Source organism: Falco rusticolus, chromosome 9 (assembly GCF_015220075.1).
Source record: "Falco rusticolus isolate bFalRus1 chromosome 9, bFalRus1.pri, whole genome shotgun sequence".
Lineage (NCBI taxonomy): Eukaryota > Metazoa > Chordata > Aves > Falconiformes > Falconidae > Falco > Falco rusticolus.
This window is the reverse complement of record NC_051195.1, coordinates 47,231,435-47,253,018: the sequence shown is the minus strand read 5'-3', so window position 1 is coordinate 47,253,018 and position 21,584 is coordinate 47,231,435. Positions and strand designations below refer to the sequence as shown.

Sequence of the window (21,584 nt, the reverse complement as noted above, 5' to 3'; positions counted from 1 at the left end):
TTCTTGTGTAAAGATGTTAATGGCTGAAAGGCCATTTGAAGAGGCTTTTTCTTTTGTGTGGCTTTTGTCCCCTGAAATCAGTTGGACATACCTATGCCTCTGACCTTCTTTCTTCTTAGTCTTTCTGACCACTACACAAAGAAACTTTCTGAACCCTAGCTGGTACTTCAGTGGTACAAAGTGAAAAACAATGCCAGAATGAGTCTAAAATCACTATATGTAATGCTACTGGCTGGCAATGTGACTCGCGTTTGTCTCATCCCCCATCACTCATTCTGGCTTCCCCTTTTATTTTTTAATCCTTTCTGGTTTTTCTTCCCTTCCCTTTCCTGTCTCAGAGTATAGCTGAGTAGTTTCCCCTTTTTTCTCAAAACCAGTTTTGCTCCTGGAATGATCATTGCTCTAGTCAGAATATAAAGGGAGGCTGCATCCAAGACAAGTCTTCTCAGAGATGGGACACAGATGAGTTTTGCTAGACCAGGAGAGGAAACAAGGAGGCTTTTGACTGCACAGGCTCAGGTTGGTCCATGTAATGCAGAATGCTTTATATTCATGGGAAAAAAGAAGTATTTTGCAGCTCTGAGATAAGGTGTGGTGTTTATCAACAGGGGAATGCATTTCTTGTAAGCTGCTGGGGCTGGTTTGATGTCAGGCAGAGTATTTTCTCTATGATAAGTAATGATTACTTTTATGTCAGTCCGGCTTAATAAAAGTTAACTGACAATGTAATGTGTAACACGTATGTGCTGAGGATGTTTGGAATCTTTCTCTGTGCTGGAGCAGAAAAACAGTGAAGGTTTAAGATGACCTGGGAGAGAAACACAGCAAGACATGTGTGAAATCCCAGCCCCTGTGTAGCTGCTGATGGTCAGAACTCTGTTCCCACTCTCCCTGCCCCTAAACAGGATGGCTAAAACTGTGAATTCTGAGGTTTCTGGCAGCCTTCCTAAGCCACTGGAAATGATAGTGGCTACTGCAGTCAACTCATACATGTGATAGAAGGATGGGAATTAATGACTGGGATTTCAGAAGGTACTCATTATGGAACAGTCTGACCACGAAGGGGCAAAGAAATAAAAATAATGCCACTTTCGTATTCAAAAGGCAAAGAAGCCTGGGTATAGAAGCATTTTGGGTTTCTGCATCTGTTTACCTGCACGCTTCCAGGCTGAAAAGTAGTTTTTCTGACCCTGCAGTTAATAGCAGGCCCTTGTTGGGAAGCAAGTAACTAACAACCTCAGAGTATAGCTGCTGTAGGGGAGCATTGCAGCAGGCTCCCACCAAACACCCAGAAACACTTCATCAATGGGAATGCTTCCGCAGGCTCTTGGTGCATCTGTGTGTTAGCCACACAGGTGGGGTTGTGAGCCTGAACTGCTGAAGCAGCGCAGGTGGGATCTGTGAGATCGTGAGAGGATCTGTGAGAGGCAGGTGGGATCTGTGAGGGGCGGCTGATCTTGTGGTTTCCTGGTGCATGATTTGCGCCTCTGTTTTCACAGTGAAAAACCTATACAGCTTTGTGTGCCCCTTTGCACATGGCTGAAGTACAGCACGCTGAAAAACGGCTTTTGTGATTACAGCTGAACACAGGTAAGGCTGTTGCCATTGGGAGTTTTGACAGAGCCTTTTGTGGGTGTTGGATTTAGTGATTGTGTAGTGAGACAGGAACACAGGGATCTCTGAAATGTTGGGAGGTGGAAAAGTGTGAGCTGTTCGTAAAGCAGAGGCAACAGCCAATTAGGAGAGTTGTAAACAAATTTTCACTTCTTCAGAGGGTGGTTAGCTTCAAATTGGAAAGTTGCAGTTTGCCATCAGCTTATCCTGCTTTGTGTTCCACTGTTTTTGTATAGTTAGTGGGGATTAAAGACTTAATTCTAAGCATAGCTGAGCATCTGGAGAACCCTTGGTGAAGTCAGTGAGGTTTGACAGCATGTTCTTGGGAATATCGAGTTAGCTGATTTTCATCTGTTTGTGGGGCTCTTGATGACTTGTCTCTTGCCAATAGACCTGTTGCTAAATAGTTTCACTTTCTTCTTCCAGCGAGTTCTGGGAGATGTTCATCTGCTTGGAGGGAGATGATCAAGCTTTGGTGACTTTGGTTTTCTCAGAATTTCACACTAGCTCTCCTTCGTGTATGTGTCAGCAGCATTGGTGCTAGGCTCGCAGCTGCTGACATCTCCAGTCTGGGACTGCCCTGTTCTTTCAGGTATGACTGTAGTGTGTCACCGTGTTCTGCAGGTGATTTGCAAGCAGTGAGTTAAAGACCACATGGGAAATGTGTTCCTGTATCTAAGATGCTTTTCCACTACTCTAGAAGGCTTAAAGTCTGTTTGTTTGTTTTCTATTTTTGTTTTTCAAGACAGGGCAACACAGCTCACTGATACTTCTCGCTCGCCAGCATGTTGGAAGAAGATAATGATGAGACATGTTGGAATAACCTGGAGAACTTCCGAGTGAAGCTGATCTCTGTGATAGATCCTTCCCGTATAACACCCTACCTCCGCCAGTGCAAAGTGATCAGCCATGACGATGAGGAACAAGTTCTTAACGACCCGAGCCTGGTCATGCGCAAGCGGAAGGCAGGTGGGTGAAGTGCAGCCTTTGGCCCCGCAGATGCTCCCATGTTCTGTCGGCTCTTGGGAGCAAATTGGAACGGAGTGCTAATGACTGGGCCTGAAAACACGTTGCTTCTAGGTTACCGTCTGCCTGTGCTTAGTCACAAGTGTTGTAGGCACTGCTGTGCAGCCCCTTTGCCATCCCCAGCACGTCATTGTGGGGAGAGGAGGAATGGAGGTAGCTCTATCGATGCGTTCCTGAGCTGGATGAGGGTGATGGGAGCACAGAGGGTGTGCAGCCTTATGGCGCCTGGATCTCTAGATTAGCGTAAGGGAGGGAGTTGCTTGGGTTTAACCCACAAGGCTATTCTTGTGTAACAATTTTGCAGAGGGAGATTTCCAAGATTAATTCAGCATGTATTGTCCCTCGTTCCTATCTTCTAATGTTTGAGGAAACGCTGGCTACACATTAAGTAAATTCTTTGTGACTGTTGTATACCGTCTTGGTCTTGTTCCAACCAGAGAGAATGACAGAATTCATTATGCTATTAGTCTGTCCTTTGAATTGGATTAACTTTTATTAATAAATTACTGAGGGTCACTGAAAAAAAAAATATTTTCCCTGTTTTCAGATTGGGGAACTGTAGAACACAGACAAGAAGTACCTTGGGCTTGATTTGGTATGGCATATTTCTAGACAAAGTAGGGAACTGAGCTCAAAGTGTTTCTAGTCCAGGGTTTCCTAGGCTTGTCCCTGCGACCTCTCTAGTTCTGTGCAGCATTCTTATGCCAGTCATCCTTTTTTCCCATATTTGCCTCTGGTATTCAGAAGCGAAGCCTTGAGCTGCGGAAACTCTTATGGTGCTTTAACTTACCTTTTCTGTAATTATCAGCAGGATAAGACAAAGTGCTCTTCTGAGATCTGCTTTTTGCACTCTACTATAGTAGGAGTGAGGTATAATGTTTAAATTTTAACTGTTCTTTCACAGTTTAAATACTTATATATAGTTACTGGGGAATTGGCTTAGGATTGACTGGGGGATTTGATCCCAGGGGCTGTAATCTGCATGTGGAGAAAGCGGAGCAATTTTTTCTTATGTTAGAAATAGGTAGAGAGATAAATAAATGAATAGAATATCCTGTTTCTATTATTTCAGGTGTTCTTCTGGACATTCTTCAGCGAACAGGACACAAGGGCTTTGAGGCATTTCTGGAGAGTCTTGAGCTTTATTATCCACAACTGTATAAGAAGATAACTGGCAAGGAGCCCAGCAGGGTTTTCTCTATGATTATAGGTAACGTTTGTGTTCTGAAAAACAGCTCTTCATTTGGTGTTGCAGTGCAAATTAAGCGGGGATTCACCTGCACTTTTGCCTCTCCCCAGCTTTGCTGAGCAGTCAGGGGCCTTCCCTGGCTTCTCCGTGTGCTTCGGAAGGGTTCTGGCAAGAATGGCTCTGCTGTCTGGTGTCACAGGCTGGATCTGGGAGGGTGGAGGAGGAAGCAGAAGGATCAGTTCTTCTGCCTGTTCTGTCAGTGACACTGTGGTGTAGACTGGCACAGAACAGGGGGGAAACTGCGGAGATAATTTGGTCACACATGCCTGCAGGGTTTGCATGCTTGTTGGTGGCATGTGATGATCCCAGGCTGAAGGGATAGGTGGGAACCTGTGCTCTGTGTGTGTCTGGGGAACAGGCAGGGCAGCAGTGGCTGACGCCTGCCCACCACACAGACAGTGCTGGGGAATCTGGCCTGAGCCAGCTGCTGATGAACGAGATCATGAAGCTGCAGAGCACCGTGCAGGAGGAGCGGCGGAAGGCCCAGGAGCTCACCATGTGGCTGCACGCCAAAGAGAACACGATCAGGGAGATGTGGGTGAGGGACAGCCTGCTCCGCAAGCATCAAGAGCGGGCACAGAAGATGAAGGAGGAGAGGGACAGCCTGAGCAAGGAGCTGCGGAAGTGCAAGGATGAGAACTACAACCTGGCGATGTGCTATGCCAAACAGAGCGAGGAGAAGAGCGCTGCCCTCATGAAGAACCGGGACTTGATCCTAGAGGTCAGTCACCCTTTTCTCAAGGGTCACCTCTTTTTTTCCCCATCTGAACTGATCCCTGGAAGGCTGTGCTGTGCACCAGACCTATCCTTCCTCAGGATGGTCTGGACCAGTCCAGCATAAAGTACTGTGCATCTTCTCTAGCAGGTGGCATGCCTTGGTGGTCCCTAGCTCAGCCCTGTAGGTCCATGTATGACAACTTTTGCTGTGAAGAATTAGGTCTTTCCCTCATTCAAGACTGTCCTCTCTCACCCAGGCAGTACAGGAACATCATGTTGTATCTGTTAGCGCACAGTGGGACTGTGGTCCCTGGAGCACCAAACTTCCCGAGGGAAACAGCTAGGGAGAAGCTTGCCTCGTGTTTGTCTGGGGAATGGAGTGAGAACTGGTTTTGCAAGTCAGTTTTCTCCTTGTTACTGATGAGCTCTGAACCTTCTTGTAGATCGATCACTTGAAGCACAGCCTCATGAAGGCTGAGGATGACTGCAAACTGGAGCGTAAGCACACAATGAAACTGAAGCACGCCATAGAGCAGCGTCCAAGCCATGAGGTGATGTGGGAGATCCAGCAGGAGAAGGAGTTGCTCTTGGCCAAGAATCAGGAGCTGGAGAACACTCTCCAGGTTGGTAGGGGTTGTTGAATATGGGCTCCCAAGAAGGGTTTATTTGTAGCAGCCAGGGCAGTGATGGAGCTGCGCTGAAGATTGTGTGGGTTGGCTGTGGCCTTGTTCTGCCAAGTCAGAGCACTTAGGATCGTAGGGAGAGAGTTAATATGAAGTTAGATGGTTGCTGTATCTCAGTTTGTTTGTTTGTCCAGCAGGTTGCCAGGGAACAGAATCTGGAGAACAGCCTCTCCAAGGACACCCTGGAGAATGACTGTAGCCAGATACTAGAAGAACGCCGGGAGCTGATGAACACCATTTACAGCCTTCGCAAGGAGCTGCGGCGAGCTGAGGTGCTCCAAGACAAAGTGCGTGATGCAGTACAGATTACTGCTGAGGGTCAGTGGGTAAGACAGGCAGACGAAGCACCTGCAGTGTCTTGCCTGTGAAGCAGAGGGGCTGCTCAGCAGCAATCCTCACTGCCCTACTCTAGTATAACTGTGTTAGAGTGCCTTTTTTCAACAGACTATAATATTTCAGCATTCTGTGTCTGTGGCATTAACTGTTACCTGTTAACGCCTTTGTTATTTAACAGTTCCTGCCTCAGCCTGGAGGGTGATGGGAGCTTTTTTCATGACTGGCAGCTCAGATACATGTAAATCCATTGTGTTTGCAGTCCTCCTAGTCATGTTGACCAACCTTCTGGTTGGCCTGGCTCCAGCTGGACAGTCTGGCAGAACTTTGACATTCCATGGAGGTCTGGCCATAGCAATCTGTGGCACAGAGCAGAAGTGGTGAGAGTCTAGCTCAGATTCTGCCCACAAGCAGGGTGGTTTTGACCTTGTCTCAACAGTATGCAGAGGAAAAAGAGATGCTTGAACTACAGTGTGTGTCTCTGAGGAAGGACTCCCAGATGTATAAAAAACGGATTGAAGCTGTCTTGCAGCAAATGGAGGAAGTGGCTTCAGAAAGAGACCAGGTGATAAAACATTCCTCTTGGAGCTGCTGCTAATCCTTGCTTTGCTGCTTGAAGTGGGCAGATACTGTAACACTGAATGTATCGTTGTGTGACATGCTGTGGCACGTGTTATCCCTTACACCAGGCACTCCTGACTCGAGAACAGTTCTATATGCAGTACTCCAAGAACCTGGTCGAGAGGGACGCTTACCGCAAGCAGGTTCGGGAGCTGGGGGAGCGATGTGATGAAATGCAACTGCAGCTTTTCCAAAAGGAGAGTCAGTTACTGGCTACTGAAGCCAAGCTGAAAAGGTTGCAGCTGGAGCTACCCACACCGGTATGCCTGTGGGGTTGTCATCTGTCTGATGGGTTGGGAAGCTGAGCGTGGGGCCAGAGTGTGGCTGTTCAAATTCAGCAGGCAGTGGCCAACTGCATGGATAACCATTTCCATGCAAGTTCTGAGTTGAGAGAAATGAAAGATGACAGTCCCTATTACCTCACCCTAGTTCCAGGCAGCAGGGATAAGCTGGACTGATGCAAGCTGAGGCCTTCTGTTCGTGTTTGGAGCACATCCAAAGGTGATGAGGGGATCCTCAGCTGCCAGAGAGCGAACTCTTATTTAGAGACTGTGTAAGAGCCATTTGGATGAAATTAGGAGTGTAGGGGTGCTAAAGTTTCTGGAAGTAAATTAGGTATAAAGGGGTTTTTAATTAGTGTGGCATCTTGTGTACTTTCTCCAAGTGGTTAGACAGCAGTGTCAGAGGGAGGAATTCCACACTTCTATGTTTTCTGGAGCTTTTAGTGTCCGGTGTGCTCCCTTACTGCCAATTCCTTGCTTATGAGAAATGACTAATTTATACTGATTTCATTTCAGACCTCTGACCTGGATGATACCTCCTCCAGAGATTCCCAGGAAGTGAGTAGGGTGCCTTGTTTACCTTTTACTTTCTTCTGGGATGGTTTCAAATTCCTCACTTGTGCTCAGTTCCCCAAGTAACAGCAGTTTTCAGTCCATGGCTCAGGCTCATTTCAGTGATAATCAGAAAGTCCAGAGGCAGCAAAACACCAGTGACAGAATCTGCTTGTGTCTTGAGATTTCTAAGTGTAGGACCCAGTTATGGCATTAGTCAGCGAGATTTGTTGAGTCTAAGCATATCAGGGGAATTGAATTATTTTGAGTTGCTTCTAATTGTCTCTCTTGTGGGAGAACAGGCAAAAATAAATCTTACTCAGGGGATGTTGGTAGTAAAGAGTTTTCACTTCTGTCATGGCTTAACCCCAGCCTGTAATTTAAGTACCACGTAGCCACTCACTCACTCCCCCCGCCCCACAAAGGGATGGGGAGGAGAATCGGGAAGGAATATCAAACTTGAGGGTCGAGATAAGAACAATTCAATAATTGAAACAAAATGAAAGTAGTAATAATTATAACAATTGTAATTAAAAGGAGGGAGAAGGGGAGAAGAACAAATCCAAAGGGAAGGGAGAAAAGAAAGTAAGTGATGCGCAGTACAGTTGCTCACCACCTGCTTGACTGATGGCCAGCCAGTCGCCCAGCAGTGATCAGCAGGGCCTGGCCAACCCCCCCTATTTTCTATACTGAGCTTGACGTCCTATGGTATGGAATACCTCTTTGGCCAGTTCAGGTCAGCTGCCTTGGCTGCGTTGCCTCCCAATTTCTTGTGCCTTTCCACCCTTCTGACTGGCAGGGCCTGAGACAGTGAGAAGTCCTTGACTTCCTATAAACATTACCTAGCAACAACTAAAAACGTCAATGTGTTATTAACATTGTTCTCACATCAAATCCAAAATGTAGCGCTGCTGCAGCTGCTAAGAAGAAAATTAATTCTATCCCAGCTGAAACCAGGACAACTTGGTTTATAACTTTAGTGTGGAAGCGATTGTCACACTGTCTAGAAGCAAAAAGTATAAATGAGGCCAAAGGAGCTGGATCTGTTAATGGAGGATAAATCCATCAGATCTGTAACTTCTGGTTCAGTCTGCTGTTTTGCTGACAGCAAGGTGAACTAGGGAAAGGTCAGTTCTACATGTCCTGTTCCTTACATTCCTCCATCTGTGCCTAGCTACTGTGTGAGACAGGATAAGGGATGGTTCTCATGTTCTTGCTTTGTTTCTGTCCCATAGCTTACTCTTCATGGTCATCTAGATGAAGATACACAGCCGACTAAAAGTAAGGCTTTTCCTGGGAAAACAGAGTAGAGTTCTTGAGAGCATGGTCCAGTGTTTCAAAGAGGCAGGAAAATACATTCCTGGGTTTTATTTTTAGAGAATAATAGGTAGTCTGACTGGGGACTCAGTTTGTGAGAGGTGCTTCTCGGTGGGGTGTGCTTGGCACTCTGAGTAAGACCTCTTTGGGGTGACCCAGAACAGGTACCCATACATCAAGGCATTCTGCCATACCACCACCTTCCTTACCTATAAAAAGGAGAACATGTCCCCACATGCTGGGAACAGTGAATGCTTGAAAGCCCTTTTGAGGTAAAAAGCTCCACAGGCTGGTTTTTTTACTGCATGGTCTCTGAAAGGGTCTTTCATATGGCTGAATGACCTGGGAAAAGTGATGTCATTAGACCATCCTAGGACCTTGAGTAGTTTGGATTTTTTTGTTTGTTTGGGTTTTTTTGTTTTTTGGTTTTTTTTGAGGTAATCTTGTCTACTGAATTTGTACAGGAAAAGTCACCTGGTACATTTGAGAAATAGCTCCTGGGTGCCTTTTTTCCTCCAACTCCTCTTGCATTTGTGGCAGAGCTGAGAACAGAAAAAAACATCCTTCCACTTCAGCTAGACCATGTGGCTTTCTCCAGGGATTTTTCCCTCCCCTCTTCCCTTTTATGTTGCAGGCTGTTTTCACCAAAGCAGAACCATGTACTTAATGCTGTCACTGGTTCTGTTTCTGTGGCATCCCCAGTGGAAATGACTCAGCAGTGTGGAAAGGAATTGATAGGCTCCTCCAAGAACTTGAAATTCTCTTTCAAAACATGTTGAGAAAGGAAGTAAACCAGCACAGTAGAAAAAAAAAATAATCTGTTTTGATCTCCTGGAAGATCCAAATGATCTTTTTGTTCATTGAGATGGGAGATTTTTCACAAAAACTGAACAACACTGATCCAAAAAGCCTGTCATTATTCTACCTCAGTCAGTTCAAAACCGTGTGTCACATTACCTGATCACTACATATGGATTTTCACTAAACTGTGTGAAGTGCCTTGATACGCACAGCTTAGTTGCTGGGGAACAGGGATGAATTGTGGTTAAAATAATGATAAACGTGATTTCTTGTGGTGAACTCTTAACATGATTATTTTTTAAAATGACGCTAAGCAGAGGTGCTACTTTGCAAAGGTTCATTTTGCTCCTGCATAAGCAGAAACTGGAAAGCTGCTGTCTCTTTCTGATGAGGAACTCTGTCATCATAAGCAAGATAGAGGGTTCAAGTAAAATGAGAAGTAACTCTTGCATTGATCACAGGACTGAATCCTGAACATTTTGAGGCTTGGTTTCAGTTCTGCTGTTAACTCTGTGTAGTGCTGGGCAGCTGTTACGTTACAGCTATTGCTGTTTGATGAACTGGTGGAGGGAGAAGTTACTTCGCAATGGCATCTATGACTAAAGCAGTGATTTTTTTCCTTCTTTTAGAAGATTTCCCTGAAGGACAAGACCAGCAATTTAGTACTCGAGAGAGCAGTCTGCCTCCAAAGTCACCAAGTGTAAGAGAATCTTTGTGAGCTCTTCTTTACTATGACTGGGTTTGTGATCTTTAATGTTCTTCTTAATGACGGATTTACCAGGTTTGAGAAGCATGTAACCAGCTACTGCTTTTCCAAAATCTGAGCACTTTGTGCAAAATTCACCCTCCAAAAAGGGTGAGCTCTGAACAGCAGAACACTTACAGTGATTATTTCTCCATCTGTGCCTAGAAACTTCTAATTACTTTCTAGCCTTAATCTCTGGGTATGGATGGTCTCCAGTTTAATTGTCTGCAGTATTACTGTTGGTACAGGAAACAATCCCAGATTTACAAATGGGAGGGAATAAAGATGGTAAGAATATGTGAAACAGTACGTATTACCATCCTGCACACACGATATTGGGCAGCCCAGAAATGAACTTGCTTTTTTCAGTCTGTAGGCCCAAGCAGATGTAGGAAGCCAGCTCTGTGCAGTAGACTGCTTTCCTGGAGGAGTGTTTTGGTAGTGAACAGCTGTTCTTGGTCATCTGAAAGCATAGGCTGCCATTCTTTTTTTCTCTTTCACGTAGATGTAAAATGATTCCTTGCGCAAACAAGTCAGAGAGGAGAAGTGACCAAGCTTCGCTGGGTAGGGTGCAGTATTTTACTATGCAGAGGCTAGATGCAGTACATCAGCCCCCAAACTGGCCACCTTTGCAAACAGGTTTCACTACCTGGTGCTAATATTTGTTTGATTTTTTTTGCAGTTCAAGGGGTGTGGCTTAGCCAACGAGGAACTGGCAGAAAAGGAGCGGAGGAGGATGAAGGACTGCTTTGAGCGTTACCGAAGGTCTGGACTTCAGTAAGCAGGACTAATTCAGAGATACCCATGTAATCTAACTGATTAGCTTGTTGTATGTATTTCCTCTTTTCTGTCCATCCCCAGCCCCCAGGTTTGATTCACGGAGGGCACAAATTCATTACAGATCTTCTCTTCAGAGTCTCATGCTGAACTGGTTGAGACTCCTCTTTTAGTGCTAGAGGTAGCCAAGACAGCAATGATTGCATTTGCTCCGGACCTTGCACTCCCTTCCACAGCAGGGAGTGGAGGGCACTCCAAAGATCTGCTAGTTTAATGGGTTTGATAGATTTCTCCCCTGTGCGTGAAACCTGACATTCACTGCCTGTCTGCCACACTGCTGATATTCAAGATCAGGCTCCCACAACTGTGAATGGGAGCTGATTTCCACCCTTGATACTTGTTTGAAGGCCTCTCCTAATGCCTGGTGTCGTCACAGATCAGCACCTTTGTGAAGCCTGAAGCTAATGAAACCCTTGCGAAATAGGGACCTTAGTTCTAGAATTGGGTAGAAGTGCTCCTAATGGCGCAGTAAACTACTCTTTTAGACTGTTGACAATGTTTTTGTTAAAGAAAGGACTTTGGGTAGGATTTCTTGGCTGCTTCAACTGAACATCAACACACCACACTTCAGGGAACGTAAGAATATCTGCATCAGTCTGGGGCAATTCTCTTTACCTTGTGCTTGCTGGTACTCACAGTGTTGTTGGGTGTGTGGGCAAACCGTCATGTTAATTAAACAGTAAATGGGTTGATACGCACTAAACCTCCCCCCATGAGCTCCCCAATGCCACTTGTTTGCAGAAAACACCTTCTAAAACTGAAATGTCTAGTCTTGTTTTCAGAAAGAGAGCAATGCGAAGGGTCCCGAAGGACCGACACCACGAGGCGGACTGGGAGAACACCACCGGCAGCGACAACACCGACACCGAGGGCTCCTGAGGGTTGGGAGCCCAGCTCCCTCGGCATGGCTCTCTCAAGGGCCTCTTTCATTTGAAAGCATCTAAACAACCAGTTATGATAGTCAGCGTTTGTAATGGGACGATATTTTTCAGCTCTGCTGTCCCCGTGTCTATCGCTCTCTGAGAAAAGCAGTGAGGCGGGAGATGCGTAAATAAAATAAACGGGATTAAATATTCGCTCCCTGCCCGCGGGTGGGCTGCTCGTTGCTTCAAGGCGGGTCCCCTTGGGCCCGGGGCAGCCGTGCTCCAGCGGGGGGCTGGCGGGGCCCGGGGCCGCCCTCGAATTGGTGCCTGCCCGCCGCCGGCATGGCGGCCGCCGCCTCAGTGCCCGCCTCCGGCATGGCGGCCGCCGCCTCAGTGCCCGCCTCCGGCATGGCGGCCGCCGCCTCAGTGCCCGCCCCCGGCATGGCGGCCGCCGCCTCAGTGCCCGCCTCCGGCATGGCGGCCGCCGCCTCAGTGCCCGCCCCTGTCGCGCCTGCGCCAGCGCCATGCAGCGGGCGGTGCGGGCAGTGGTAGGGGCCCTGCTCCGCGCCCCGCCGCCATGGCGGCCCCACCGCCCCCCGGCCGCCCCGCTGCCCCGCCGCCTGGCCTGCAGCTCCGCCGGGGCGGGGCGGCCGCGGGCCGCGCAGTACCGCCTGGTGTACACCTGCAAGGTGGGCGGGGGGGCCGGGCTGAGGTAAAGGGCCCTCCCGGAGAGAGGGCCTGGCCGGGGGCGGCGGGCCGGCTGCCCGGGCCCGAGGCTGCCGTGGCGCGACCTGGGCGCCAGTTCCAGGCGGGATGTTGGGAGAGGCTCCCTCAGGGAACGGGCGGGCAGGCGCTGGCCCCGGCCGCCGACGCGGAGGAGTGTCACCCCCGCCGGGGCGGCGCGGAGGGGGCGGCCTGGGCCGGGGTTGGCGGGGTCTGAGGCCTTTTCCAACTGAAACGCTTCCCTGACCCTACGATCCAGCCCCCTTGTAATAACTAGAGATGAGGGAGGGGGAAAGACACCTTTTCATCAGGTAAATAAAATGGTTTTTTCTCGCAAAAAGTCAAGAAGCTGCAGTTCCTGTGGTCACGAAGCCCATTTTGTTTGTTTTGTAGGTCTGCCAGACCCGGTCAGCAAAGACGATTTCCAAGCTGGCCTACCATAACGGGGTGGTGATCGTGAAGTGTCCCGGCTGCGGGAACCACCACGTCATAGCGGATAACCTGGGCTGGTTCTCCGACCTGGAAGGAAAGAGGTAGGTGTGCCAGCCACGCTCTCCTCCAGCCAGGGAAAGGGCTGCTCAGCTGGTACATTCTTTTTTTTTAATGCTTTCAAAGCATGGTTCAGAGAAGACCAAAGTTTTTGTTGAGTATCGTTCTGTTTCATCCACTTTCTTAAATCACGCAAAGTGAGTTTTTTAATCTGTAATTTGACTGTTGCTACCTGCGGCTGAAATAAATGGTGCAAAGCTGCAGCAGCAGCTGTGTAATACACAGGTATCCTTGTTGGTGCCAGCAGGTGAATTGCTGTGTGTGGTTCTTCTCTTCTTCCTCAGGCTTTATCAGGCCACTGCCAGGTTTCCCTAAGCATTTCAAACGTGTAGGCTCATTGCTGCTGAATTTCAATGATTTCTAGCTCCCTGACATACCTTTAAACATTATTGTTTAGCCATAATTGCTAAAGTTATTGATCCTAATGGATGAAAGTACTCCCATAAGGTTTGGGTGGTTTTACCTGCTTTCCAAACTATGCAGAAATACTGTGGTGATGCTCGTGCGTGATTCACTGTGTGGCGTTAATCCTGAGAGCAAAGTGTGGAAGAGCGAGCCTGTGCTTGACTTTCATGTTCAGCCTTTGCTGTGGTGACGCTGTTGGTTTTCAAATCGCTGTTAAGGAATATCGAGGAAATCCTGGCAGCCAAAGGGGAGAAGGTGAGACGTGTGGTTGGCGAGGAAGCCTTGGAACTGCTTCTGGAAAACTCAGCAGATACTGGGTCTCAGGGGCAGCCCACAGAGGGAGAAAGCGGGGAAGCTCCCCCAGAGACTGGCAGCAAGGGACAGACCTGACAAATAGGATTTGTGTCGATCTGCTGATGACAAGAGAGACTCTTTAACTTTTTTTCCTTTATTTCAGCTGTCTGTGTTTTAAAATAAACTCGGGCATTGGTCTTTCTCTGTTGTGTGTCTTTGTCTTGTGTAGTTTTGCCTTTGGTCAAGCTAATGTAGAGATGGAATGTAGATATTTTTCCTGATGCTTGTTTTGCTGACTTCGCTGAAGCACCAAGACTTGCCTTAGTGTCAGGAGCCCTGCTTTGTTCTCTGCTGAGGAGGCAGCCAGTAATTCTTTGTCCATGTGTTCTGGCCTAGGGAGGTACAGCTGTAGCTGGAGTTCTAATGATGTCTGGCCTTGCCCAGGTGTTGCGTGGTAGCTGTTTGCAGAGCTTGTGGAGATGCATCCCACGGCAGAGCAGCTGAGCAGAAGGAGACAACTGATACAACCTGAGGAGATGGGGCCCTGACCCCACGTGAGTTTACAAAGCCAAAATGACCCTGCAGAAGGGTCAGATCACTAGCTCTTAGTGCGGTCATGTGTTGCTTTTTTTCTTTCCTTTGCCATTTTCCAGAGTTTTGCTTCTGTGCCCCTCATGCCAGGGTTGAAAGTCTCCTGGATTTGTGGGTTACAGAGTGAGCTGCCCTGTGGGAATCCCACTCGGGGTGATGAGTCGGTGAGTGGCTTCCCAGCATTGGGGTTATGCAACTTGTTGGTGAGGGGGAGGATGGGCGTGAAGGCAAAATTAGTATTTGTGAAGCATGTTGGAGATAAGTAGAGCGCCTAGAAAAGTTGTCTTATAGTTACTTGACAGATATTGAGGTGCTCATTAATGCTACTGCTGCATGTTAAGAGCAGTTAGAAGAAAAAATAATAATTTAATAAGTGAAAAATGTAGGTGTTTACCAGCATATAACACTCGGGTAGTGATGAATCAGACAGTGAGGTGATCGTACTGTGCTTTGTTAGGGCTTACTTCTGCCTGCATGAACATTTAACTTCTCTCGAGGTCTGTTAGCTTGAAGTACAGTAAAGTGTCAGCTTTCTTACAGTTTTAAACTCGCAATCAAAGAAATAATTCAGGTTGGAAGAGACCTTTGGAGGTTTCTAGTCCGGCTCCCTTGTTCAGAGGAGGATGCTCGGGGTCTTGTCTTGAACATCTTTGAGGATGGAGATCCTACAACCTCTTTGGACCCCTGTTCTGGTCTTTGACTGATCCTATAGTAAGAAAACCCATCACCTAAGTGAAATTTCCTGTGTTTGAACTTGCACCCGTTACCTTCTTTTCAAATGCTGTGCACTTCTGAGGAGAGCCTGTCTCTGTTCTCTATGTCCCCTCATTAGCAAGCTATACAGAAAGCAGTAAAATGCCTCTTAGCCTTTGTGTCTCCAGGCTGAACAAACCCAGTTCTTTTAGCCAAGCATGTCCAGGTGCTCGTTCGTGGGCCTTATCCAGCCAAGAATTCAGTGAGGGCATTGCTGTACTAATGAGGATTAATGAGTTTGATTAATCTGAAGCGTTTGTAGGGATTTTATGTGTGTTGCATTATAAGCATGGATCAGAGCAACAGGAAAGTAGTCATGTTTTCCTGTTGGTATATAAATTCAAAGTGATGAAACAGCATTGAGGGGCAGGAACTTCATCTGTCAGCCAGCCTGTGTGTGTTCAGATCCCAGTGAAATAACAGCTCCATCTGAAACAACTACATTCTGGAGTGATCCACGTGTTAGGAAACGGGAGTCTTGCATCTTCAACCATTGCTGTGTGCTCGCCCTGTTGTGAGTTGCTGGTGCATATTAGCACTCTGCTGGAAGAGTGGTTATTTTATTACCTTTTTACCTGACAATCAGTATTCTATTTCCATTGTGCTCATACCTTTGATGGGGTGGAACAGAGCAGCTGTTGCAGGATCCACGTTGCCTTGGGAACAGTTCATTTACAACCTGACTCTTTTAATGCTGTTTTCCTTACCTTTCTTACCTGTTTCTGTGCCCTAGCTACAGAAAGGTGGTGCTAGTTTTTGCTGTTACAGTAAAAACTGTAGCAAAGTCTGTCCGTGTTGGCTGTTAACTAGATTTTAGTGTTTCCTCGGCTCAGTGTCCGCTGGCCTTAGGTACTTTCTGGAGGCAGGACAGAGCGCTGGTCCCTGTGCCTCGAGGCTTGGCGCTGGTGCAGCAGGCTGGCCTGCTGCTGCCTTCTGCAGCACCCAGAACTGAGGGTGGAGGGTGATGTATTTTTCCTGCTGCTCTGAAGGTTCAGGCCAACATCATGGACACAGTCTCGAGTTGCCCCAGGGGAGATTCAGGTTGGATATTAGGAAAAAGTTTCTTTACGGAAAGGGTGGTCAAGCACTGGAATGAACAGGCTGTCCAGGGAAGTGGTTGAGCCCAGTCTAAGTGATCCTATGAAAACAGGAGGCAGCAGATGACAGAGTGGGTGAGGTGCTGGCGTGGAGTGCAGGGAGCTCGCTGCTCACTGTTGCCTGTCAGAGGTCTGCAGCAGGCAGGGTGTGCAGGGAGTGCAGCCCCCAGGGGCACCAAGCACTAAGCCTGCAGTACGCAGCTGTGCAGGGGAGAATTTGTGCTTCTCATGACAAAACCTTACGGGGCTTTCAGCTGGAAGGGGAGAGGGTTGCAGCTGTGTGAGGCAATTTGCATATAATACAGAAAGATTTGCTGCTAATAGATCGCAGGGAAAAAAGGAATTTTGTTCTCCCTTTTGAAGTGGGTTTTTCTGAAAAATGTTGTGTCATGGGAAGTGTGTGTTCTTCTTTAAAGGGGACACAGGTGAGCATGCTTTGTTTAAGGGGAGCCCAGCAGACCTTGTTTTAGCCAAAGATGAGGGAGCAGGGAGAAGAGAAGGAGCCTTCCTCCTGAACTGGAGGTATGTCAAGATGGGGAAAAAAGTGACGTGAAGGTCTGGTGCAGTGGAGCAGAGGAGGGTGACTGAAGGTGCAGGGTGAGTCTTTGCTGCACAGAGGAGAAGCAGTGATTTCAGGGGGGGTAAAGTAGCATTCGCAGGATGGGCTGCACACATGAAGCTGCTTGTACATTCCTTGAAGCATGCCATAGTGGCTGTTAAGGGATGGATCCAGTTCCTGAATCCTGTCCCACAAGGGCTTTTCTGCAAAATGGCAAATACTTTGCCTCTTTGTTTTCTGTGTCCGAGCAAATCCTTATGTAGTGCAGAGTTAATCTGATCAGCGTGGGACTGAGGGGTTGCATCAGTCAGCTGCAGGGGTTACTGGTGTTCTGGCCCGTGCTCAGGAGACAGGCAGTGGTGTTGGTGAAGGTGAGATGGGTGCCCTGTGGGGCTGGGAAGTGAGCAGTGATGGGACTTGCCGAAGGAAGGCCTTTGCAGGCCTGAACAAGAGGGAGGCTGCAGTGCAGAGGCTCATTTGCTGGGGCTACCTGCCATGACCCCCTGATGCTTTTTGCTACTAGTGTGTGTGAACATGTGTGTGCTGCGTGGGACTCTGCTGCCTTACAGAGATGGTGATTCTAGACCCTGCCACGCTTGGGTGTGCTGTGGAAGGCTGAGCGGTACCAAGGAGCCACTTGGGAGCCCCTCTGGGGGAGATTTGCCTGCTTTGCTGAAGTGGTATTTGGGCAGGTATGTTTCTTTTCCTGTAGCAGCAGCGCAGGTGGTGAGGAACGGCTGTGAAATGAATTGCTGCTGATTTGTGCTGCTTGCATAGGGCCTAACATAGGTGGGTTCTGGCCCTACTTAACATAGGCAGAGAGGCACAGCGAGGGCGAGTCCTCCACTCAAACCCTGTGTGCCTGCATCTGCGCTGTGTCCCTGGGCTGGGCTGTGCAGCACAGGGATGGCCCTGCCTTACTGCAAAGCTGCGCAGGAGTTAACTGAGCCCACAGCTGCGTCCTGGCCTAGGGGGGCCCCAGGGGATTGCTAGGAGAGCTGCCGAAAGCTGTCCAACTCCAGACTGAAATTTACAGTGCTGGGTGCTCTGGGCCAGCGTAGCCCTTCCTGCAGGCTGAGAGCCTTTCCAGCCAAATGGAGATCAATGATGGCTGGAGCAGGAACAGCGTGAGGCTCTGGGGAGGGCTGAGGTAAGTGCAGAGACTCAGCCCTGACATGAGTTGGCAGATGAGCAATACAAAAATCCCCACAGGCCTGTGACATCAGCCCTGTCTTGCAAGCGCCTCTCAGGGCACGTGCACAGCTGAGTAGGAGAGATTAGTATCTTGCATTGCTGCTGGGTTTTTTTAGAGTTCCTCTTCACCTCCAGACCTGCACCGGGGTCAGCACCCTGCTCTGTGGGGACTCGCGCTTTGCAGCTGTAGCAGCAGTGTTTTGCGAGACGGGTCGCGTTAGCACGGCACGGGCCACGGCAATCCCGGCTCTATCCGGCGGGTGTCAGCAGCGGAGGGCTCTTCCCTGTGTGGGACCAAGCTCTGCGAGCCTGGGCTCCTTGGTGGCATGGGCGAGGGGAGGGCTGGCGTTCGGACGCTGGCACGCTGCTGTCTGCTGCTGCAAGGGGTTGCAGGCTGTGAGCTGCTCTGGAGATTCAGCTGTAGCCATTGCCTCCTGCTCTGGGGCAGGGAGCCTGAAAGAGAGAACGTTTACTGGAGAGCATGTGCTTCCTTCCCCAGCTGCTACGGACACAGACAGCAGGTGAGACCCCATCACTCACTCACAGGGATTTAATCTTTTCCTGGGAATCTAAGCCTCTGTCGTTTGCGTACCTGGGGGCATGGTTCTGTCCCCCAGTCTCACACAGAGACTTCTAGCACAGAGCTTCTTGTGTCCAGGCACCCAGAGGCGTGAGAATGCCTGATGAGAACAAGCTGGTGGCGCTTCATTAATCTTTGATCAGGACTGGCAGTGGCCAGCACAAGTTAGTGGGGCGTGGGAAGACCAGCTGTGACTTGGCTTTATCCTCACAGGGCTCAGGATCCAAAGTCAGCTGCTCTCAGGTCTACTTTCTAGCGAAGTCCTAATGGCTTGCTCATGCCTGCTGTGTTGGAATGAGCCAGCGCTGCTGCTTGCTGCTTTGTGAGTATCTTCACTCAGGGCTGGTGCCAGGGCTCTGCACAGCACTTGCTGCCCTTTTCCTCTAGTAGCTGCTGCTGGGCACACAAGATGCAGCTTTTGGGCCAGGTGCCGAGACAGGGCTGAGCCGGAGCCCCCAGGAGGGCCTGAAAGGAAGGGCTCAGCCACGGTCCTGGAGGAGACCTTAAGCTGACAGAAAAGCAGTTTTTTTCCTGGCCACTGCAGGGCTGCTTTGTCTGCCCTGTTGTCCTGGTAACTTCTGGGCCTGGGTGGTTGCTCTGGGCAGGGAATGCCCAGGGCTCGGTGTGTTCCCTCTGCAGCCCATGGTCAGAGCGATGCTGTGCGTTGAAGGCAGGCAGAGCTGAGGACGGTGGTTGCTGCCTCAGAGCCCTGTGTGCTTTTAATGTAAAGGGAGGTGTAGGTGGGTGCATACACCCTTCTAACACTTAAACCTGGTGGTCTCTGCCACAAGAGACCACCACCCATGCCCAACCCCCTTCCAAAGGGCCAGCGTCAGCCTTGCTGTTGGCAAAGCAGGCAGGCTGGCCAAGAAGTAATGGGAATGAATGAAATGAATTTCTGTCACTGAAGCTTAGACACAAATATTTATTAAGCACAACCCCCCTCCCCTTCCCCTTGAGCTGTATTCATTTCTAATATATTAATTCATTTGGCAGATTATTTTTGTTTTTAGAAAAAAAAAAGTACCTGTGGGTCAGAAATTCCCCATTAAAATGACATTAGCAAATGCACATGTAAAAAATAAATAAGCTCATACATTCAAGTATATGGCAAATAATTAACACCTCAGAAAGCTTAATGGTCAGATTCCAGTTCACCACTTGGCTGAGAGCTGCACAAGCCCGAGCCTGCAGCTGGTCAAGTCACCTTCACCTTCAGTGTTTTCCTCCTCTTTCCAAACGCAAGCCAGGTCAGTATGCAGGTGGCTGGGCAGGTCCTGCCCCTTCTCCAGAGCTCTGACCAGCCCCAGGGAGGAGGCCGAGCCTCGGCCAAGCAGTCCATGCAGCAGCGTGGCAGGTGAGTGCTCCCTGGTAGCAGGTAAAATGCAGCTAACTCTCCACATGGTCAGTGCAGGCAGGTTAAATGCCCGATGAGCAGCATCACTGGTCTAAAAATCTTACTGCTGGTTGGAAATGTTTCCATCGAATGCATTTCAAAGAGAAAGTGCTGATTTGTTCTCTATAAGAACATATCTGCTTTGGCAGAACTCATTACTGGAGCTTCTGAAGTCCAAGATAGCCTAGCTGGTCAAGCAAGTGAAAAATACTCCACCTCCTGAAGTTAGATCCCTGCTTGCTTCCTCTCTGGGCTGATTTTTCCAGCTGTTCCAAGAGGGGAAGGAACAAAAGTAAATGTAGACTCTTGCGCTTGTGTGGGGGGTGGAGCTGACTTCCAGCCAGCACCCCGGTCTGGGGCTCTCGTGAGGCTCCATTCTTGGAGACAGATTGGGCAAAACCAGAGTGCCTTGCCGGGAGCAGCTGGGCCAGGGCCTGCAGGGACTGGGAAAAGCTCAGCACTGGTTTGGGAGGAAGCAAGGGGAGGGAGAGGCTATTATTCCCAACTGCTGCTGGACACAAAAGGGAGGAGAGCAACTCCTGACAAGCCGTGGCCAGAAACCTCCTGGCTTTCAGAGCGGGTCATTGCTGAATGCAGGCCTGCCCACAGGACAAATCCTGCAGGAGACTTCTGGCTCAGCAGCACCAGGAGCCACCAGCTGCCCACATGTGCCGAACAGGGACCTCCTTCCCCCTGTCCTGGGTCTGCAGATCGGGGCGCACAGCTGGCGGTTACTGGTCAGGCTCCGTCCCAGGCTGGAGCTGGGCTTTGTTGCACGGCTGCTCTCTAGAGGTGAGCAGATCCCACTAAAGCTGATGGCGAGCGGGGCTTTGCTCCTGCTCAGGAGGTCCCGGTACAGGACTGGGGCTGGGGAGCCGGTGGGGGTGTCCTAGGGCTCACTGCTGAGTCCTCAGCAAACCTAAAATAAGGTGTGTGGGACCATGACCGCAGGGGTGAGGGTGAAAAGGACCGGTGTGGCCTCTGACTTGGGCTCATTTCCTCCTGTAGAAGGAACAAAGCTGAGCAAGACGTTCCAGGGAAGGAGCCAGAGCAATCTGTGTCACCTCACGATGCAGGCGAAACAGGACAACTTCAAAATGGAAAAGGTGCTCTTCCCTTCCCCCATGAAATTAAAACTGTTGTGGAAATAAAAGACATCAAGGCTGGAGTTAACTACCCACTCTGGGCTCCTCCTTTGCCTGACAGCACAAGTTCCTGGATTTTTAGGTGATAAGCAAAGGGGCTGCTAAAGTAGTCTTCCCTCCTGTTGTGCCTGGTGTTACAGCAGCCACAGGTCCTAAAAATACCCCTTGTTTAAAAACTGTCCCCTCCTCCAGTGGGCCTTCCTGTAACACTGCCTGCGCCGAGCGAGGAGGTACGGCTCCCCGTGTCCCCGGGGCAGCTCCCTGGAGAAGTCTGTGGTAGCGCAGGAGTGCTGGGGTTTGTAACCACGTACGCTTTTTTCTTTTTTTAAAAAAACCAACAAAACAAAACAAAATGAAACCGAAACCACCCCCCCCCAAACCAAACCCCTGTTCTTAGCTGGAACCAGGCCTCTGCGGCTCCTCTGCTGCCTCTTCCTGAGCGGAGGCCAAGTCTACCCGCTGCTCGTCCATTCGTTTGGCCTGGACACGCTGGATGAGGCTGAAAAAGTCTTCGTCTGGCATAGTGGGGCCACGGGGGATGGAGTCTGGTGGTGCACAGCGCTGGTCATCTATCCTGGAGGACTGCACGGGGAGGAGAGCGGGCGTTAGGACTGAGTCCTGACACAACAGTCCTGTCGTGGAAGTAAAGGGCTGGGACC

General features: G+C 49.3%; 3 protein-coding genes across 16 annotated transcripts in view; 2 read left to right on the top strand and 1 right to left on the bottom strand.

Annotated features, from left to right (window-relative positions):
* Positions 1-318: 318 nt before the first annotated feature.
* Positions 319-11,852, top strand: CARD9 (caspase recruitment domain family member 9). 11 transcript variants are annotated; one of them, XM_037399964.1, is made up of 15 exons: positions 321-519; positions 1,500-1,590; positions 2,041-2,206; positions 2,360-2,583; positions 3,713-3,850; positions 4,285-4,610; positions 5,050-5,229; positions 5,424-5,576; positions 6,062-6,187; positions 6,312-6,503; positions 7,041-7,082; positions 8,312-8,357; positions 9,824-9,894; positions 10,622-10,716; positions 11,547-11,851. In XM_037399964.1, the coding sequence occupies exons 4-15, from the start codon at positions 2,400-2,402 to the stop codon at positions 11,653-11,655; spliced, it is 1,662 nt and encodes a 553-aa protein (XP_037255861.1). In that variant the 5' UTR covers positions 321-519; positions 1,500-1,590; positions 2,041-2,206; positions 2,360-2,399; the 3' UTR covers positions 11,656-11,851. The 11 variants fall into 11 exon arrangements, 10 of the variants coding, with proteins under 10 accessions (XP_037255865.1, XP_037255862.1, XP_037255869.1 ...); XM_037399968.1 differs by lacking the exon at positions 1,500-1,590 and having other exon boundaries at positions 319-519; positions 5,424-5,561; XM_037399963.1 differs by lacking the exon at positions 1,500-1,590.
* On the top strand, positions 11,848-21,041 carry DNLZ (DNL-type zinc finger). The gene is made up of 4 exons (XM_037399974.1): positions 11,848-12,328; positions 12,756-12,895; positions 19,631-19,741; positions 20,789-21,041. Exons 1-4 carry the CDS (start codon positions 12,164-12,166, stop codon positions 21,009-21,011), a joined length of 639 nt encoding a protein of 212 aa, XP_037255871.1. The 5' UTR covers positions 11,848-12,163; the 3' UTR covers positions 21,012-21,041.
* The window catches only part of GPSM1 (G protein signaling modulator 1), an 83,033-nt gene continuing 80,738 nt past the window's right edge, over positions 19,290-21,584 (bottom strand). For all 4 annotated transcript variants that reach the window (XM_037399960.1, XM_037399958.1, XM_037399961.1 and 1 more), the window contains one exon: positions 19,290-21,507. In XM_037399960.1, coding sequence (XP_037255857.1) covers positions 21,319-21,507 — 189 coding nt within the window. In that variant the 3' untranslated portion in view covers positions 19,290-21,318. The remainder of the gene's footprint in view (positions 21,508-21,584) is intronic.

Bases quoted from the DNA above. Each gene is read 5' to 3' on its own strand.
- DNLZ (XM_037399974.1), top strand. From the start codon at position 12,164: ATGCAGCGGGCGGTGCGGGCAGTGGTAGGGGCCCTGCTCCGCGCCCCG. The intron at 12,329-12,755 runs GTGGGCGGGGGG...TTTGTTTTGTAG, and splicing joins GCCTGGTGTACACCTGCAAG to GTCTGCCAGACCCGGTCAGC. The intron at 12,896-19,630 runs GTAGGTGTGCCA...TCCAAACGCAAG, and splicing joins TCCGACCTGGAAGGAAAGAG to CCAGGTCAGTATGCAGGTGG.
- CARD9 (XM_037399965.1), top strand. From the start codon at position 2,400: ATGTTGGAAGAAGATAATGATGAGACATGTTGGAATAACCTGGAGAAC. The intron at 5,230-5,423 runs GTTGGTAGGGGT...TTGTTTGTCCAG, and splicing joins AGCTGGAGAACACTCTCCAG to CAGGTTGCCAGGGAACAGAA. The intron at 6,504-7,040 runs GTATGCCTGTGG...ATTTCATTTCAG, and splicing joins AGCTGGAGCTACCCACACCG to ACCTCTGACCTGGATGATAC.